The 21,587-nt window shown below is 35.4% G+C and overlaps 1 protein-coding gene across 5 annotated transcripts in view; it reads left to right on the top strand.

Annotated features, from left to right (window-relative positions):
• SEPTIN7 (septin 7) overlaps window positions 1-21,587 on the top strand; it is a 98,370-nt gene that overhangs the window by 71,987 nt on the left and 4,796 nt on the right. For all 5 annotated transcript variants that reach the window (XM_025291178.2, XM_025291176.2, XM_025291179.2 and 2 more), the window contains 6 exons: window positions 3,288-3,405; window positions 6,440-6,532; window positions 7,849-7,945; window positions 9,197-9,248; window positions 13,837-13,962; window positions 18,395-18,530. In XM_025291178.2, coding sequence (XP_025146963.1) covers window positions 3,288-3,405; window positions 6,440-6,532; window positions 7,849-7,945; window positions 9,197-9,248; window positions 13,837-13,962; window positions 18,395-18,530 — 622 coding nt within the window. The remainder of the gene's footprint in view (window positions 1-3,287; window positions 3,406-6,439; window positions 6,533-7,848; window positions 7,946-9,196; window positions 9,249-13,836; window positions 13,963-18,394; window positions 18,531-21,587) is intronic.

Genomic DNA, 21,587 nt, shown 5'->3' with positions numbered 1-21,587 from the left:
ACTTAGATTACAATTTAATATTTTATATTCAGTTCAGTTCGGTTGCTCAGTCGTGTCCGACTCTGTGATCCCATGAATTGCAGCACGTTGGGCCTCCCTGTCCATTACCAACTCCCGGAGTTTACTCAAACTCATGTCCATCGAGTCAGTGATGCCATCCAGCCATCTCATCCTCTATCGTCCCCTTCTCCTCCTGCCCCCAATCCGTCCCAGCATCAGAGTCTTTTCCAATGAGTCAACTCTTTGCATGAGGTGGCCAAAGTATTGGAGTTTGAGCTTTAGCATCAGTCCTTCCAATGAACACCCAGGACTGATCTCCTTTAGAACGGACTGGTTGGATCTCCTTGCAAGATTCATTAAAATTATAGATTAACTGAATTCTTTACTGTTACCAGTTTAATGAGGTGGTAGTGGTAGTAATTTAACTTTGTCCTGCGTATAATCTGGAAGGTAAACTCTAAAAATTTACAAATGTGAGATTAAAAAAAATATATATATATAGTGGAAATAATTAAGTTTATTTTATGTGCTCCATAGTTCTCTCTTTAAATTTATTTATTTTTTGGCTCTGCTGGGTCTTCAGTGCTGCGTGTGGGCTTTCTCTAGTTGTGGTCAGCAGGGGCTATTCTAGTTGAGGTGCTTGGCCTTCTTATTGCAGTGCCTTCTCTTGCAGAGCATGGGCTCTAGGGTGTGCAGGCTTCAGTAGTTGCTGCACATGGGCTAAGTAGTTGTGGCGCAGGGGCTTAGTTGCTCTACAGCATGTGGAGTCTTCCCAAACCAAGGATCAAACCTGTGTCCCCTGCATTCTCAGGCAGATTCTTAACCACTGAAACACCAGGGCAGTCCCAAATCCGAGATCAATTGACTGAGCCATGGCTTTTATATTTAGTGTTGTTATGTAATGATTGATGAAAAACAGGCAAAAACTTAAATATTTTCTCAAAATCTAAAGGTTTTTCAGTTACCACTAGTGAGATAAGGGTGCTGTTTATAGATAAATATGGTGTTATATTCCAGCCACACACTCTTTCTGTAGTGTTCTCTGAATGCTAATATCAAAATTCAAAGGATTTAAGATGAGAATTAGAATTGAAGCTGTCTCATTTCTCCATATCTGCCTTCCTGCCTTCTTACCCTGTCTTTCTGCAAGTCAGCAGGTCACTACCACAAAGAAGTATAGTATTATTCATCAGTAAAAAAGGAGTATCTCATTAGTCTCTGCTGCCGCTGCTAAGTCACTTCAGTCGTGTCTGACTCTGCTCAGCCCCATAGACGGCAGCCCACCAGGCTCCGCCATCCCTGGGATTCTCCAGGCAAGAACACTGGAGTGGGTTGCCATTGCCTTCTCCCATTAGTCTCTGGACACACTGCCAATACACCCACCAGTATATATATTAAATTATAGTATGCTAAGAGAACTCAAACAAGGGCTTTCTGTTTATTTTAAAATATTAGTCCATAAAATTTATAATGAAATTAGACCTTTATTCCATTTCCCCATGTTTTATCAAAGCTAAGGAATACTGTATTTCTATGCAAAATACTGCTGTTATCTTCATTTATTTGTTAAATATTAATTTTTAGTCTGGTGTATTCTGCATGTGAGGAATAGGTGATTTTCATTTACAGTTATTCAAAGATGTAAGGAAAATTACAGCAGCTTAGTTTTTTAGTCAGCACATATTTGAACACCTTCTCAAGTGTTGGCACTGTACTAGATATTACAGAAGAGATGAATGAGACAAAGACTTTTGCTCTTAAGGATTTTCTAGTGAGAAGATGGGAAGAACAAATACACAAGTAGGTGGTTACTATATGACAGATTCAGTGTTGTGATCCTTGAGGCTTCTAGTTTTAGGTTGGTTCTCTCAGAGGAGAATAGTAAGCTAGGTCCTAAAGGACAAATAGGAATTAGGCAAGCCAGCTAGAACGGGGATGGGAAAGTATGGTGATTTCAAGATATTGTGAGAAGTTCAAAAAGGCTGGCATATTGGAAGTCGGAAGTAGTAAAAATGCTAAGGGATGCTGCGAGATGAGGTCAGCTAAAGAGGTTATGTTTTCACAGGCTTCGTAGGCCACACTCACTTAAGGAATCTGGCTTTAGTAAGGTTTTCAGTCTGGGAATGACTTGATCAGAACTGGATTTTAGAAACATCATACTGACTGCAGTGTGCATGGTTTTGAGGGAAACCAGACAGATTGTTGTCATTATCAAAGTTTGGTGGCCTGAACCAAAGTAATGGAAAGGAGATAAATATATAAATATTTTTATTTGTTCAGCAGGTTCTGGTGAATCTTTGGAATGGATAAATAGAGGAAGTTTATCCAATCTGAGTCCTGGGTTTCAGCTTTGAGTAACTGGGTGGATTAAAGTGTTACTTGCTGAGATAGAAAGTATAGAAGGGGAGGGGGTATTTGGGGGTTCAGATGAACTTTTGATTTTGAGGTGCCAAAATGGAATGTCCAAGTAGTATTTCCATCAGGTGAACACAAGCCTGGAACATAAGAATGAGGTCTGGGCTAGGTATAAAGACTTGGGAGTTATTAAGCCATAAAGGATATTGAAGTTGTTGTAGTTAATGATAAGCTCATAGAATGTAGAAAAGAAAAGACCTAATAGAGAATTCTGAGGCATGTACCTTTTAAGGGACTAACTTACAAAGAGGATCCTGGAACTTACTTTAAGTAAACAGCTTGTGAGAGAGTAATGTCCGTGCTGCATAATGGGCAAATTAAAAATACCATTAAACACCACAGTGTTTCTGAGTTGGCTGCTGCTGACTAATTATAATAGCAGCCTGAAAGTATTTGGTGACCTTAAAAGTATGGCCAAGTGGAGGCAATAGTTAGAGTGTAATGAATAAAAGGGATGATGAAGAAGATGTTCTTTTGAGCCCCTTCTCTGAGAAATATACTGGGTAACAAGAAGTAAAAGAGGATTATAATTTTTCATTTAAAAACAAGACAGATTTCCCAAATTTGAGTGATAAGTAGAGTCTCTTGTAGGAAAGCTTATTAGGAGCCTTTCTGGATTTTCTGATTCTACTTTCGGGCCCACATGCTGTGACCAGGGTGTTAAAACACAGGAGTCAAATCTTTCTTAGGCATTCCAGTGCTTCTTGAAATCCTGTTCTTCCTAACTGTTGCTGGCCCAATATACATCTTTAGAGAGTGTTTCTGATGAGGAAATGAAGTAGTTCCAATGTATGTAATTTTAGCATTGGAATGTGAAAAGTCTGTTCTCCCAAATTGGTCAATCCCGTCATATTAAATATTGTATATTTCAGACTTAAACCATTGGATATTGAGTTTATGAAGCGTTTGCATGAAAAAGTGAATATCATTCCACTTATTGCCAAAGCAGACACACTCACACCAGAGGAATGCCAACAGTTTAAGAAACAGGTAAGTAAAATGAGTTTGAGAATTCTTAGGATTCTGATACTATTCATGTAATTTGCAGTTTTGCATATTTTCATTATAATGTGTTACAGTATGTTCTTCCTGCTACTTTACTGTGTGTGTGTGGTTGTTTACACTATATTAAAAATAACTGTTGAAAATAGTCTCCTGCTTTAGTTTTCTCCTAGGAGCCCATAAGTATTATCATGCCCTTCAGTGTGTGTGCTCAGTTGTTTAGTTGTATCCAACTCTTTGTGATCCCATGGACTGTAGCCCACCAGGCTCCTCGGTCCGTGGAATTTTCCAGGCAAGAATACTGGAGTGGGTTGCCATTTCCTGCTTCAGGGGATCTTCTGACGTAGGGATCGAATCTCTGTCTCTTGTGCGTCCTCTGTTGGCAGGTGGATTCTCTGCCACTGAGCCACCTGGGAAACCATAATGCCCTTATCCTTTGTCAATTTAAATAAGGCTATTTTAGATGTTTCTGTATAGCTTCCACCACCACCCGTCCCCACAGGCAGTCTCCCACATTGCAGGCGGATTCTTTACTAGCTGAGCCACAAGGGAAGCCCCATTTTAGATTTTCTGTATAGCTTGCGCCACTGCCTCTCCCCACACCCTTTATAGAAGTATTACTTTCCTAGACTGAATTCCTGGGGAGAGGATTACTTTTTAAAGGGTATAATTACTGTATTACCCCCCCCCCCCCCATTTTGTCATGGTGCTTTCTCAATAAAACAGTCAAAATTCCTTTTATGACAGGTATGTTTGTTCCAGTGCCTTGCTAGCATTGTCATTATTTTTTTTTAAACTTTTTTGGATTAAGGTGATGCCTAATAATTTCTTAAACTTTCAATTTTCCAGAAAAGCTGAACATTTTAAAGCAGGGGTTTAGTTTTCCTTCAGTGTTATGTTTTTGGTTTATTATATATTGTATCTTATGAAATGGTAGGATCAGTTTCTGGAACTACTTTCCTATTCTAGTAGCCTATTTTTAAATTTTAGGCCAGTGTTACGTCTTTTAAGAGCTTCCCTGGTGGCTCAGACAGTAAAGAATCTGCCTGCAGTGCAGGAAACCTGGGTTTGATCCCTGGGTCATGAAGATCTCCTTGACAAGGGAATGACTACCCACTCCAGTATTCTTGAGAATTCCATGGACAGAGGAGCCTGCAGGCTATAGTCCATGGGGTTGCAAAGACTTGGACACACCTGAGCATCTAGCACTATATGTCTTTTAAATTAAAGCTAAGTTGTATAATATTTTAAAATAGATTTTAGAGTTTATTATCTCTTACTGTCCTTCTAGTCTTTTGTAACAAAGTACTTTGGTTCTTCATCTTTTTCAGTATGAATTTTAGAATAACTTGAAAACTATTAGAAAAACAAAAACCTGTGGAAATTTGCTTTGAAATTGTGTTAAATCTGTATAAATTTTTAGAATGTTTTACTACATCATTTTTACTGTATCTGATATTTCTACCAGGAAATTTTTTATTTTACATTTATTAGCTCCATTTTTATTTTGTAATTTGCTGTTTCTAAGTTCAGATACTAATCATATAGTATTAGTAATATTTCTCTTCTATCTTAATTTGGAATTGTACTAAAAATTAAGAAATAAAAAAGGTGAATAAGCAGTGATCTCTACTTCCAAATTGGTCACTTGCAGTGGTTGTCAGTTTACTTTTTCTTTATTTATTCTTTAAAAAAAAGCAGGGGGGCAGGGACAGGTAGTGTTTAACCAGAGGTGTTTATCAGACTCATGTAGAGAACTTTTTCAAAATGAGTTATTGGACCACAGCTCTACTAGTTGGTTTTGTAGGTTAAGATACAGCTTTATATTTGTTACTGTGAAGAAGCTCACTCGGGCTATTTTAATATACAGCCTCTGACTAAAAGCCATTGCTCTTAGAGCTAGCTACTAGTCTTTCTTTTTTCTTCTAGGCATGTATCAGGTTGGCCAAAAAGTATGTTCAGAAAGCTTGCCAAAAAACCTAAAGGAACTTTTTGGCCAACATTAGGTTGGCACATAATCTGACACCTCATCATTTATTCTTAGGTTTTTTTTTCTAACTAGATACATAACCCAGTTATAAAAGATATGTGGTCTTGTTTATTTCCATGGCAATTCTGTCTGCTTTGGTAGCCGTGTAGCACATTTTGTTTCAGGTCCCTTTACTGCTGCTGGGGACCCTGGTAGTGAGTGTAACATTAAACCACCAGTACAGGCAGGGAGCTAGTTTTAGGTTTATTAGCCATCAGTTTGTTTGTTATAAGTTTGAATAGGGTAGGTATTCAATACTATTTGGATGTCTGTATTCTTATTTGAATTTAGAGTGATTTTGGACAAAATAAATTAATTTGAGGTCACTTCTGATGTTACTAGTAAGTTGTCTTTTTTTCTGTTATTCTCATTGATTATTATTATAAATTCATTAGCTTCTTAATTTCCAGGGCGTGTTTTCTCCCTGTGTGCTTGCCTGATCTTTTATCTGTTGCTCCTTGATGTGTGTGTATGCACACGTACATGCAAGGATATTTTCTGATAAGTACACATTTTTTTCCCTAGAGCCAGTGTTATACTTAATTTTATTTACCTTTGCTCAATTCTGCTAAAAACTTTAGGTGAGTTTAAGCTCTGTTGATTCAGCTGAATAAAATAGTTGGTAAGAATTTGTCTAAAGGTATCTCAGTCATTATAAATAAATGACCCAAAACCACTAGAGTAGAAATCAACTAGTGAAGCTGTTTCTGGACTCTTAATTCATTTTTAGAACTCTTTGGGTATTGTAACCTTATAAGTTTAACATTTCTGAAGCAATTGGATTTAGAGAATGGTACTTATGTATAAACTTTATAGAAAAAAAAAAAAAACACCAGCATACTATTTTGGTTTTAAATTACATTTTGCATTGTTGAAAAACAGTAAAGGAACTGGAGCTAAAGACTCAGGAATTTAAGAAGAGTACAATAAAAATAAAGCTAATGTCTAAAATTATATGTGGTGCTCTTTTACTGACTTCCTCTTTCATCTTAGATAATGAAAGAAATCCAAGAACATAAAATTAAAATATATGAATTCCCAGAGACAGATGATGAAGAAGAAAATAAGCTTGTTAAAAAGATAAAGGTAGGTTCATTCCCATACATACTAACATATTTTAGGGCCTTAGCAATACTATCTCGGAGAAGGCGATGGCACCCCACTCCAGTACTCTTGCCTAGAAAATCCCATGGACAGAGGAGCCTGGTGGGCTGCAGTCTGTGGGGTCGCGAAGAGTAGGACACGACTGAGCGACTTCACTTTCACTTTTCACTTTCATGCATTGGAGAAGGAAATGGCAACCCACTCCAGTGTTCTTGCCTGGAGAATCCCAGGGACAGAGAAGCCTGGTGGGCTGCCATCTATGGGGTCGCAAAGAGTCGGATACGACTGAAGCGACTTAGCAGCAGCAGCAGCAGCAGCAATACAGCAGCAATATAATAGCTTCTGTAAAGACCAGAAATAGCAGTGTTTATAGCGACTTCCTGATGGTCCAGCAGTTAAGACTGTACTTCCACTGTAGGGGGCCCAACTTCAATCCTTGGTCAGGGAACTAAGAATCCCATATGCCATGTGGCATATACATATATAAATGTTTTTAAACAATTGACTTAACAAAATAAATGAGATTATTGACTGTTTAGTTCACCTTTATGATTAACTTTGTTGTTTGACTGTTATGTATAATAAAGTATTATATAGAATAGAGAGATAAGTAACAGTTCTTGTTTTCAGATGGTTTTCAATTAACTGATTTCATATTTTATAATTTTCCCCTTAAAAACAAACAGGTAATGGGACTGAAAGGGGAAGCATAATGAGAAGACAAAGGATTTGCTCTTAAGCACTATTATGCTTATTCTTTAAGAGCCAAACATATGTTTTATTTTGTTCTTTTATAAAAATCAATCAAAAATCTATTCTGACATAATTTTTTGTATTTTTAACTTATAGTGGTTTCCTAAGTACCATGGATCTAAAAATGATATATTGATTAATAACATTGTCTGCTTCTAGAGCTATTAAGGTTGATTTATGATCAAGTAGGCAAACTAGCCACAAGTCTCATTATTTTCCTTCTAGCTGCCAATGTATTTTTTACCCTTTTAAATTTTTCCATTATGGAACACTTCTTTTTGGAATGATGCTTTAACAAATAATCTGATCAGTATATGCCTTAGTATTCTTAAGTTTTAGTGAAAGTATAATTTTATTGTTTACATTGGTAACAATGCCATACAATGGCAATTTACTAATAGTAATTGAATGACCGATGAAAGTGAATGCAAAAACTGTTGGGGTAATACTGTTTTTTGCTTACCTGTTGAGTAATGTAACTTCTTTATTCTTGAATTTGTGAGGACTACAGAGATGTATTTGAACAAGAATACTTTGTTTTATAGGACCGTTTACCTCTTGCTGTGGTAGGTAGTAATACTATCATTGAAGTTAATGGAAAAAGGGTCAGAGGAAGGCAGTATCCTTGGGGTGTTGCTGAAGGTAAGGTTTTCTTCAGTGAATGGCTTTCTATAAGATCTCACAAATGTTATAAAAATTTGTATTTTGTAAGTAGTATAATATGCATACTGCATTGATATAGTCTAGATTTTCAAAGATCTGAATTCAGTTTCGTTGAGTCTCATCTCCTTATTAAATACATTCTTTCATTTCTCAGACCTTATGTCCTGTTGTGTCGGGCAAGTGTGTGTTAAATCTTAACGTTGTAGTACTTTAGAAGCCACTTGGCAGTATTCATCCTCCCACCTCTGCCCCACCATTAAGCCTATTCCTGTTTTCTTGTTTGAAAACACACCTACAATGCAAGGGTTCTTTACCTGGGGCCCAAAAATTGCTCCCAAGGGATCTAATAAACCTTCTGAAATTGAAAACAATTTTGGAGAAAAGGCCTGTCATTTTTATTTGAGTCTCAGTTGGATCTAGGACCTTAAAGAATGAGAACAACTGTCAGAAGCCCAATTAAAACATTTGCATTTTGCTTTCTTCAGGGCAGAAGTCAACTTCTTGGCATCACATCTTTAGAGCAAGAAAGTTTGTTATTAAGAGATCCTCTATACTAATTTTTTAAAGGAGTTTTAAACAGCAATATAATCTTAGTTATAGAGTCAATTCTTAGAAGCCTTCTTGGCATTAGATATGTTTCCCAAAATTTATGTTCATTATACTGGTTTATAACTAATATTTAATCTTCAATGTTAATAGTAACTTGGAATGAAGTTTGAGTCGTGATTATAATTTGTTGATATTACTTTGAAAACATACATAATTTTCAGGATATTTTCCAAGTTAATGTTCTTACGAGTGACTTTCCCAACTAGAGATACTGTGCTCACTCTCAGCTTTTTTCATCACCATGTAACCTTCAGTTTCTGAGCTGAGACTTTAAAACTAGTATAGACCTTAGAAAACTGCACAGAGGAAATTGCTTTGTATCTTTAGTTTTAGGTTATCCCCTTTTAGTGATACATTAAAAAAAAAAAAAAAAGAACATTAAAGTTTCTTGGCTTAGGTTTTCATTTTGGTTAACTTGTGGTTTTTCTAAAGTGATTCCTCACCCACCCTTGACCGCCAACATTAAGTACTATTTTATAGTGTTAAAGTCTTAATGAAACATTGACCTAAGGTATTTAATATTTTGTATATTCTCTCATTGTTAACACCCAGTTTCCTTTGAAAAGAATGGGTTTAGTGAAAGTAATACATATGGTCTGATTTTTTTTTTTTTTTTTGTAGTTGAAAATGGTGAACATTGTGATTTTACAATTCTAAGAAATATGTTGATAAGGTAAGTGTAAGCAGTGATGAAAATAACACAGATTTTACTTTCCCTAAATAAAATTAGTCTCAGATTTAGTTTTTTGTCTTCTGTAAATTTAGCTAATTTAAATTGGTATCTTCATTCTAGCACTGAAACAAGCACTGCCTAGAGACAAATTTGGATTATTTTGCCCAGGTTTTAAACTCTAGAGGAAAAATACAAAATAGGCTGTGTGGCTAGGGATATATAGGAAAGTGGGTCTTTCAATCATTGTACTTTGTGTTGCGGTTTAATACTGAAAGAAATATGAAAGTAGAAAGGAACAGGCTTTTGCTCCTCTTTAATGTGAAAAGCTTGTGGAAACTGGAAGAGAAGGCTTAAGTTTTAGGTCAGAAGCTGGACTTCAAATATTTAAAAGATACACAGCTTAGTAGCTGGTGAGTAGAGCATTTTTGTTACTGAAACACTGTGAAAAACTGATCTTCCTCCCAGGAGGGAAAAACATTAGTCCTAAATTGTACCTTGTACGTCTAATGAAAGAGAAGGAAATCATGTGAAAACAGGACATTGAGTTAATTCTGGTTAGAGGAACCAGGACCTGAATTAGAAAATTAACAGCAAAGAGGAAATTCTGAAGAAAAAGTTGAAAAGACCCAGAGACAGGGAACAAAAAGAGGATCAAAATGAACCTCATTGTTTTCATGGAGAGATAAATTCCTTCTTTATGCTATTTCATACCCCTTTGCTCTTTTTTTCCTCTCTCATCATGCCTGCTTCTCCAGACCCTCAATACATACTATTCTTTTCAGCCTCCAGTTTTAAATGTCCATCTTAAGTTGATGTCTCTTCATTTTCATACTACTCTCCACTTTCCCAGTGTACAAGAATTTCTTTAGCTATGTAGAAGTAACAGGAATATTGATGATAATTGGAAATCATGGAACAGCAACAAGATCATTCTTAAAAGTGAGGGGGACAATTTGAGTCAAACTGCTACCTCAAGAGGAGAAGGCGATGGTACCCCACTCTAGTACTCTTGCCTGGAAAATCCTATGGACGGAGGAGCCTGGTAGGCTGCAGTCCATGGGGTCGTGAAGAGTCGGACACGACTGAGCAACTTCCCTTTCACTTTTCACTTTTCAAGCATTGGAGAAGAAAATGGCAACCCACTCCAGTGTTCTTGCCTTGAGAATCTCAGGGACAGGTGAGCCCAGTGGGCTGCCGTCTCTGGGGTTGCACAGAGTCGGACACGACTAAAGCGACTTAGCAGCAGCAGCTACCTCAACAAATATAAAAGAGATGGGAGTGAATTTTGAAATTGAGATTGCCATGTAATTGATTTTTCTCAAAAGAACTCATGACTAGATGCTCTGATAGAAAGTAGACGATGGTGTTAATTCAGCCGCAGCGGTTTCCAGGCCTCACACCGTGGGAGAAGAGCAAATGCACATGAAAGGATGTTCATCTCCCTTGGTTTTGAGAAAACAGTGCTTCAGGTTCTATTACGATCTCTTTGCTTTCTCTTCCATTTTGAAAATGTGACTTCAGAAGAACTAATAATCTCTGATGATTTTATATATGTAAAAAATGTTTCATAAATATTAATTGCCAGTGCATTCCCTTTGATTTTATTATTTTCCTCAATTTTAAATCTATGCTACTTTCCTAGTGCTTGAAGCAATGATGATCTTTAACTTTGTCTTACGTGTTTTTTATATATGCAATCAGTAATTCCCTATGTACCTAAAATACTATAGAAAAGAAGGCTAGTTACTAGCCAGACTTTGAACATTTGAAGGTATGCAGCCTCCTCTCTGATGAGTGGGACTCAGTAGTTTACAAGCAAATGGACCATTCCTACAGGAAAGCAATAAGATATCATACATGTGTGGAAATAATAAAAATTCTAAAATTATATAATATTACATAATTTTTATATATGATATATAAATAGATATATGCTATGATGATAACATTTACATTTATTAAAGAAATTCAGAGTATTAAGTGGTATATTTTCATGGAGTGGAACCAGATAGAGAAGGATTTATGAAAATAGTTACCTTAAGATGGATTAAGATAAATAGAGTCATCAGATGTTTAATTGTGGGATTGGGAGTGATCCTACTTAACATTTTTATCAAGTGGGATGAAGATATTGTCTTCAACTTCTTGAGGTAGATGGTTATGCAATTTTGCTTAATAAAAATTTCATTTATTTGTTAAATTTGTTTTAGCACACTTGTTTTTTCTTTCCTAAGGCATAAGTGTTCACTTACACTTGTGCTAGATGTTTACTTTGCCTCTTAACATAATTTTTCATTTATAGTCTTTGAAACGTGTAAAACATCCTTGATAAATATACTTTGAAAATAAGTTTAGGAATATTTTACTTTATTGCTTTTCCTTCTAAGTTCAGAGGAGAGGTAAGGTATATGGTATGTAGCTCATGTCTTGATGATAAAGGTACCTAGTAGATATTTAATAATACTTGAAGGAAATATCAATACCAATATTCCATATGTCTATGAGTTCCAAGTAAGTGAAATCCTACAGGTTAAAGTCAGGAGTAGTGGTTGCTTCTAAGAAAGACCGAAGTTCAAAGCTATGTCATTTTGCTAATTTAGAGAACTGACTGTTGCAGGCAAAGCAAGGAAGACAATGGAAAAGAGGAAAACTTGATAAAAATAATTTCAGGATGTGGCAGTAGATAGTGCCAAAATCAAATAGAGAAGGAAAACAAAAGGAGAGAAGAGAATGGTATAGTATCAGCAATCAGAAATGGAAAAGATAAATAAATTCAAGAAACTGTGGAGAAAATACTAATTTAAGTATGGAAGAATGAGTTGATTTTTAAGAGTAAAATAAAATGTGTTTAAGTGGAAATAGATACTTTTATAACCTGAAAAATACCAGAACCAAGTAATCATAAAAAAAGGTTATTTTAGTGAAAGGGAAAAATCTTTCATTAACTAAAGTGTTCAATGACATTAATGAAAATAGTTTAATAGCTAGTTAATAAGTCCACCTTATTTTATATATCTTGTATTTCAGCTACTAAGTACTTTATATCAGGTCCTTTAATGATTTTTTTAATGATGCATTGATGAGGTAATATATGATATTTAAAATTACAAAAAGATTGTTTTATACTGGCATGGTTATTTGTTTTTATTATTCTCTACTTAGAGAAATTGAAAACAGTAATGTGTCCTAGAAAATCAACACGTTTATCACATCTCAGCTCCAAATAAGTTTTTTGCAGGGCCCATTATATGCTGTACGGCAAGAGTGCAAAAGGTGATGGCACGTGTTTTGTAAAAAGGGATGTTTATAGTGTAGTTGACGAGGTTATATGCTGTCACCTGTCAGCATATATACTGGTCCCATAGAAAAGACTGGCAGCCAAGGAGAAGGTTGTCTTGGGTTAGAGTGGCTTGACTTCGACTGCCAGGAGAGCTCCCAAAGCAGAATGGAAGAACTCTGAAGTAAGTTTGAGAGTCAGTGACACATTCAGTCCCAATCATTGGATATGCTCGGAGTAAGAAACTGTCTGACTTGACAAAAGTAGAGAGGGATAGAGCTTTAGATAATTCCAGTGGCCATAGAAAGTGTATATTCATTAAGGGGCAGAGTATAAAGGACAATGAGGCTTGTGGAAAACCCAGTCTTAGTTAGAAATAGGAGTAAACTATCAGAGAACTGCACAAAAATGTTCAATAGAGGATGAATCATAGTAATTGGCCATCACAAAAGGGAAAAGTAATAGTAAATGTTTCTTGGCTGTCAGGCAGAATAAAAACAGAATAACACCTTTATGTTTGTCTCTCATAAGGGAGTTTTGGTAAAGTGGTAGAGATGAAAGATAGGGGATTAGAAATGCAGGAATGGATGATGACAAAAAGGAAGATAAAATGATACAGAGTACTGCCACACCATGTATATCCAAGAATATTGCATTGGTAAAGGATACAATAGAGCAGCTCACAGGAGTCTTTTAGCATCTTGAAACACTAGGGAATGGTAAAATTGTCTCATGTATAGGTATCTCCTATATATTTATTTTATGTATCACAGATAATGTCTGCTATGAGCAGACATTCATTAACCAAAATACCACATTTACCGGACAATTGGAATAAACAGGAATTTATTCAAAATTAAAATTTCCCAGTTTGAATCCAGCTTGATATGTAATTTATGTATTCCTATATATTAACCTGAATAAAAACTCAAATATTAGTAATATTAAGGAAATATTAAGGAAAGCAATTTCTTTTAGGTTTCTGAACTTCAGTAGGAACTAATCTACCTTTCCTTCTCTAGTAAAATAAAATATATACTGTAAAGGTAAATACTCTTCTCTAGCATTGTCATTGTTTAGTAAATGTTTTGAGAGAATTTATGGCTTCTAAACTTTAATTTGTAACTTAAATTTCCATTAATGTCAAGTTAGCTCATTGTGTCTTGCTTCCCCTTACATGTAAGTGAAGACAGATAAATGCTGTCTTCCTTGAAAAGTTTCATCTGAATTTTTTGTTTGCTAAAATTTTGAATTTACACCAAAGCTTTTTTAATAGAAGCAAATTCTTTATGTGTCTTTTATTTATGACAGAACACATATGCAGGACTTGAAAGATGTCACTAATAATGTACACTATGAGAACTACCGGAGCAGAAAACTGGCAGCTGTGACTTATAATGGAGTTGATAATAACAAGAATAAAGGGCAACTTACTAAGTAAGTATACATCAGTTCCTCCCATGAATGGCATTATTTATTTAGTTAAAAATCATATTATTTTGTTGCCATCAAATTCCTCTTGGCTACTCAATAGAAAATTGGAATAGTGTTCTTTATGGGCTTCCCTAGTGGCTCAGATGGTAAAGAATCTGCCTGCAATGCAGGAGTCCCAGGTTTGATCCCTGTCTTGGGAAGGTCCCCTGGAGAAGGGAATGGCTACCCACTCCAGTATTCTTGTCTGGAGAATTCCACAGAGGAGCCTGGTGAGCTACAGTCCATGGGTCACAAGGAGTCGGATATAACCGAGTGACTAACACTTTTACTTTTTCATACATTGTTTTTTTTAGACATAATGCTATTGCACATCTAATAAAGTATAGTATAAACATAACTTACATGCCCTGGGAAGCCAAAAAACTTGTGTGATTCAATCTATTTCTGTATTTGTTTTGCTTTATTGAGATGGTTAAGTTGTGGTTACCTTTTTCCCATATGTTAATTTCATTTTTGTTTTCTATAGCCTTCTCCATCTGTATCAATAACTGAATTCATAGAAATGGCTGAAAATACAGGTTTCCAAAGGGTAATCCTCATAACTCTTTTGGTACATGACAAAGTTTTCATTGATCTAAAGATACATAAAGACAGTTTTTTGAAATCCCCCCCCTTTTTTTTTAATTACGTCTTTTATTCATGTGTCCTTTCATGAAAATATGATGATGGTATTTTATTTATGTTTAGTTTTAACACTCTCACTTGGCAAAATAAAATGTTAGTAACTATTGTTTCCCAAAATGTTTGGAAACTTTTGTTGCTCTTTGAAATCCTTAATTTAACTGAAATTCTTTTGGATAATGCTGTATGAAAATTGCTACATGTTTATATGCATAGTGACCTGCCAAACCACCAAACTAAGAAGCAAAAGTATGTAAATGTACTTGCTTAAAGAGTTCTTGAGGAAAGACCACATATAATTTAAATGAAATTTGGTTATTTTCGTTTGCTCAAAATGTAATACATTTGAGCATTTATACATTTATACAACCAAAATGTAGGTTGTATAACACAACCACAGTAGGGTCTTAGGTCAGCCTTAAATGTGGTCCTTGCTGTGATTCTGCTATTGGTCACATGAAAAGGGTAAGTCATTTTTCAGGATCTCCTTGAAAAGATCCCTAAAAGAAGCTAAGTTGCATCTTTGAGGATTTAATATGATGTTCAGGTTATGTTGGTCTGTTTTTTTTTAAATCTTTTGCCGGGTCTTTTTATTTTTTTGATTGAGTTACGTTGAATTTCTCTAACAAGTTTAAGTTTATAAGCTTTAGCTGGTTTATGTGTGTCAACAAGCATTTTCATTAAAAAGTGGGCAGACAATGAAATAATTTAAATGGTTTTTCTAGCTATCTAATAAAGTTTCATTTGAAAAAATGTGATGACAAAAAGTTATCCTTTTTCCTGTTTTCTGCATTATAAACACATTTTTGTATTACGGTTTTCTAAATAGCACTTTAATAAAGATGACTAGAATTGAGATGCTAATTAATTTAACAATTAGATTTACAAAATCATTTTGACTGGTAAGAGTCTTCAAAAAATTAATTTTTTATATGTGTGACTATTTTCTTATAATACTGAAATATCACTCTTAGTTAGAAGAAAGTATTTTTACAAGGTTGAAAGACAAAGTACCTCAAGTGTGAAATATTGATCATCTCTTTGAAAGTATGCATATGTAAATAGGTTTAGAAATTTGAGCAGACTGTCAGAAGATAGTTGCATAGAAGATAGTTGCATAGCATATTTACTTTCATAATGATTTGGTATAGGGATTACTAACAGAATTTGGAAAAGAAATTAACTATCTTCAACAAATTTGGCCATAAACTTTTGTTTTAGGAACGTGAAAGTGAAAGTCGCTCAGTTGTGACCGACTCTTTGCGTCCCCACAGACTGTAGTCCGTGGAATTCTCCAGGCCACAGTCCTGGAGTGGGTAGGATCCTTCCCCTTTGCCTTCTCCAGGGGATCATCCCAACCTGGGGATTGAACCCAAGTCTCCCGCATTGCAGGTGGATTCTTTACCAGCTGAGCCCCTTAATTGTAAAATCTGTGGATTTGCTTTTAATTGCTATTTTTATTATGGTTTACTGTAAGTGTGTTTTGTTGATGTTTAGTCACTTAAGTTATGTCCCACTTCTGTGACCACATGGACTGTAGCCCTCCAGGCTCTTCTGTCCATGAGATTTCCCAGGCAAGAATACTGGAGAGGGTTACCTTTTTCTTCTCCATTTATGTGTGCTAATAAGTCTCTGTATTTTTTGTTCTTTTAGATATGGCACACTTGAAGACATTTCATTTGTTTTTCCAAAGACATAAGCAGTTTTAGTATGTAAAGATTTTTAATATTTAAAAACAAGTTTTAAAACATCAAAGCTCTACAATCTTCTGTTTTCCTCCAAGAGTTATTTAAATGATAATTTAGGTGACAGTGTTCCACTCTTAGTAAGGTGGTAGGTAGCCTTTTCATGTGCAAAGTATACTACAAATTCTTTGCATTTATATGGATTGGCTTATTCCTCCCAAGGATGAAATTAAAGAGTATTATATAGATAGGTTATTATTAGTGAGAATATATATTTAATTTTAAAATCACAATTCCATCTGAATTTTAATTTTTTTTTAAATTTTAGTGTTTACTTATAATTTATTTAATGTTTACAATATATTTTCAAGTTGCAACAGTGTTGTTGGATAGTCTTAAGTTGCTTAACATATTCAGTTATTTAAGATGGCCAATTCAAAAATCGTTTTTATGAGTATTTTTTTTCCTAGAGCCTAAAAGTGTTCTGGAGAATGGCAGAAGTGAGTTTTATAGAAATCAAACAAAAGCTTTGAACTTCTTACTAGAAAAAATGCTTGTATGAACACAACACACACACACACACCCACGCTGTTGTATGATTTCAGGACATTCATTGACACTGCCCAAGAGATCTGAGGCACCTATATTAAAAATACCTGCCATAAATATATCAGCTTTTAGTGAAATAATGATATTTACACTTTAAAATTTATTCCAGTTTACCTGGCTTTTTGAATGTTGATTCTCCAAAGTTAATGTTTGGTTTATTTTCGTTTTCAGAACTTCTGATTAATTGTTTAATTATTAAAACATACTGCAGGTTTGTTCTTCTGATGAAGAAATATCCTTTAGTTAAGTAACATTTTGTTCTAACTTACACTAATTGCAAAAACAAATCCTCTTGGTCACAATGGTACATCACATTTTTGTCTTTCCTTTTTGCTAAGAAAAATCAGTAGGCAGTGTTCTTTCTGTCCTGTTGTTCATTTAATACATTGCATCTCGGTCTCTTGTTCTCCTCCTTGATAGGGAAGAATAGTGCTATGATGGTCAGAAATATTCAGCCTCATAAGGAGAGAAGTCACCATAATCAGAGTGTGTCAAATCAAGATTAAAGTGACTAGCCTTGAAGTTATAGATGAAATACAAAGCCTGATTTTGTTTTTAAGCCATAATTTAACTTTTTTAACTACTTTATTCATTTAGGTTTGCAATTAAATGGTCAAAGCTTGTTTTTTTGGAAGCACAATATACGTGTTTTATCAACAAAGTCAGAAAAGGGCCTGCCTCTTTTAAGCTGTCCCAGTGTATTGGAATAGGTTTTTAAGATCCTACAGAGCCTACTTTTCTTTCTTCTCTGGGACTGCCGTAGGTTGCTGCTACTTTGCCGTTCTCTTTTCTCTATAAGTATACTAGCCTTCACATAAAGCATATTTGTAGTATTTTTCAACATAAAATTTTGGAAAACATTGTGCAGAGATTTGAGTCTGTGGACTTTAATAGAGTGAACTACTTTTTAATGTCTGTTTTCTGGCATTTCAGAAATGTCAGGATATTCATTTGCTTCTGATGCCCTCTTTTTCTGCCTCCCTCCCTCCTCCTCCTCCATTAACTCAATACCATTTTTTCGTATTAAAATTTTGTTTAAAAATTAATTTTCTTCTAGTTTTTCTTTTTGAGAATGTATTTAGGAAATGTGTCTTTTCCATTTTCCTTATACAGTCTGTTTTATGTGTTTTCTTTAGATTTGATATGCATTAGGTTTGGGGAGACTTCAAGTTATGAAACTTCATGGAAGGAAGTTCTAGATTGTAAATATTTATTCATTTTAAAAGTTTCTGAAGAATTTTTTCATATGTTCATACATAAAACTTCAAATCTGTGTTCTATGTTATTTAAGGTGGTGTCAGAATAATTAAAAGCTTCTTTTGAAGCTTGTTTTCAAAAAACAGAAAGCAGAGAATTTAGTAATGGCATACAGCAGCTCATTTGTTTTCATCACTTTCAGAGTTTTGTATTACACTTTTCATTTTTAGACATTTAATGATTATCTTTAATGTTCATAATAGGAGCCCTCTTGCACAAATGGAAGAAGAAAGAAGGGAACATGTAGCTAAAATGAAGAAGATGGAGATGGAGATGGAACAGGTGTTTGAGATGAAGGTCAAAGAAAAAGTTCAAAAACTGAAGGACTCTGAAGCTGAGGTAATTAACCATATATTTTCACCTTTGACAAAATACTCCTTTTCAAAATAATGTCTTGAATAAAATTGATAGATAATGTAACTGCCCTATAGATTTTTTCACATGTAATATGCAAATTTAATGTGTCTGTGTGTGTTCAGTCGAACTCTTTGCAACCCCATGGATTGTAACCTGCCAGGCTCCTCTGTCCATGGGATTTCCCAGACGAGAATGTTGGACTGAGTTGCCATTTCCTCCTCCAAGGGAGCTTCCCAACCCAGGGATTGAACCTTGTCTCCTGCATTGGCAGGCAGAGTCTTAACCTCTGAGCCACCTGGAAAGTCAGTCAGTTTAGTCGCTCAGTCCTGTCCGACTCATTGCGACCTCATGAACCACAGTACACCAGGCCTCCCTGTCCCTCACCAACTCCCGGAATTTACCCAAACTCATGTCCATTGAGTCAGTGATGCCATCCAGCCTTCTCATCTTATGTCGTCCCCTTCTCCTCCTGCCCTCAATCTTTCCCAGCATCAGGGTCTTTTCAAATGAGTCAGCTCTTCGCATCAGGTGGCCAGAGTATTGGAGTTTCAGCTTCAACATGAGTCCTACCAATGAACACCCAGGACTGATTTCCTTTAGGATGGACTGGTTGGATCTCCTTGCAGTCCAAGGGACTCTCAAGAGTCTTCTCCAACACCACAGTTCAAAAGCATCAATTCTTCGGCACATAGCTTTCTTTATAGGTCAACTCTCACATCCATACATGACCACTGGAAAAACCATAGCCTTGAATAGATGGACATTTGTTGGCAAAGTAATGTCTCTGCTTTTTAATATGCTGTCTAGGTTGATCATAACTTTCCTTCCAAGCAGTAAGCATCTTTTAATTTCATGGTTGCAGTCACCATCTGCAGTGATTTTGGAGCCCAGAAAAATAAAGTTATCCACTGTTTCCACTGTTTGCCCATCTGTTTGCCATGAAGTTCTGCGACCGGATGCCATGATCTTCGTTTTCTGAATGTTGAGCTTTAAGCCAACTTTTTCACTCTCCTCTTTCACCTTCATCAAGAGGCTTTTTAGTTCCTCTTCACTTTCTGCCATACGGGTGGGGTCATCTGTATATCTGAGATTATTGATATTTCTCCCGGCAATCTTTTTTTTTTTTTTTTTTTAATTTCTTTTTTTTTAACAGCAAAATAAAATCCTTTATTTCCTGAGCTCAGGAAATCTCCCGGCAATCTTGATTCCAGCTTGTGCTTCTTTCAGCCCAGCGTTTCTCATGATGTACTCTGTGTAGAAGTTAAATAAGCAGGGTGACAATATACAGCCTTGACGTACTCCTTTTCCTATTTGGAACCAGTCTGTTGTTCTATCTCCAGTTCTAACTGTTACCTCCTGACCTGCATATAGATTTCTACAAGAGGCAGGTCAGGTGGTCTGGTATTCCCATCTCTTTCAGAATTTTCCACAGTTTATTGTGATCCACACAGTCAAAGGCTTTGGCATAGTCAATAAAGCAGAAATAGATGTTTTTCTGGAACTCTCTTGCTTTTTTGATGATCCAGCAGATGTTGGCAATTTGATCTCTGGTTCCTCTGCCTTTTCTAAAACCAGCTTGAACATCTGGAAGTTCATGGTTCACGTATTGCTAAAGCCTGGCTTGGAGAATTTTAAGCATCACCTTACTGGCATGTGATTTACAATAATATATATTTTAATAATCTGTTTAGATACAAGTATACTTGGTAGGAAGACATAGTAGAATACCTAAAGTAAACTTTATTAGCTATAGTTTAAAAATTATGAGAAATGAAATTTTAAGCCTTTCCATGTAGTCGGTATAAGAAAGTAACAGAGTTTTGGGTAGATACAGGAGTAAAAACTAATTTTAGGATAGTAATAATTGACCAGACTTACTTGCATATGAATGGAGAAAGAAAGAACCTTAATTAAACTATGGGCATGCTGTGATAAATTACAGACAAAAAAATGAAGAAATGTGATTTTTGTAGATGAGTTGGGCCTTATGTAACCCTACTGTCAGTGTAATTCAGTTGCAAAAATCAGGTAGGGTAGCGACAAAGCATTCCATCAAGCTGTTCTGCTACCTTAGAATCCCTCTATGTGTTGAAGCATATATTTAGTTTCTATTAATCAAAAAGATCATGAAGACATATCCATCTGTAAGTGATAAGAAATAAAAGATGGAGGAAAAAAAACACTTAACACAAGAATCTATAATAGAGTATATTTGGCTTGATGTCCAAGAACAGTAGAAGAAACTATAGGTAAACACAAATCAACAATTTCAGTATGATGTTTTCTTAGCATAGATTTATTATCATTGTGCTGAAAATTACTTTTAAATATGTAGTATGACATTAATATGAAATACTTTAAAAACTTTTTTAATTGGAGGATAATTGCTTTACAGTATTGTGTTTCTGCCATTCATCAACATGAATCAGTCATATAATATGAAATATTTTAAAAATTACTTTTAATGACAAAATTCAGTGGTTAAATGTAGATCCACTAATATAATAATACTTGTATTTAAACATATTAAGAAGAGACTCAGATTTAGTTTGTTACATCCTTACAGTTGGTCTCTTTGCTTTTGTAATTAATTACTGCATAAAATACATAAGCTTTCTTTGACTAAATATATGTTTGCTAAGTCACTTCAGTCATGTCCAACTCTGTGCGACCCCATAGACGGCAGCCCACCAGGCTCCCCCATCCCTGGGATTCTCCAGGCAAGAACACTGGAGTGGGTTGCCATTTCCTTCTCCAATGCATGAAAGTGAAAAGTTAAAGTCACTCAGTCGTGTCCGACCCTCAGCGACCCCATGGACTGCAGCCTTCCAGGCTCCTCCATCTGTGGGATTTTCCAGGCAAGAGTACTGGAGTGGGGTGCCATTGCCTTCTCCAAAATATATATTTAGTCATACTCTAATAGTATGACAAAAGTACTCTAATCCATTGAGTAGACAGAATGCAGAGTATTCAATAGTTTTGAGGAAATGTTTCTATTCCACATTAGATTTCTCTTAAATTACTGAGCTTTTCATGTAA

This window comes from Bubalus bubalis, chromosome 8 (assembly GCF_019923935.1).
Source record: "Bubalus bubalis isolate 160015118507 breed Murrah chromosome 8, NDDB_SH_1, whole genome shotgun sequence".
NCBI classification, from domain to species: domain Eukaryota; kingdom Metazoa; phylum Chordata; class Mammalia; order Artiodactyla; family Bovidae; genus Bubalus; species Bubalus bubalis.
The sequence above is the reverse complement of the archived record's forward strand: the minus strand, read 5'-3'. Positions and strand labels throughout refer to the sequence as shown.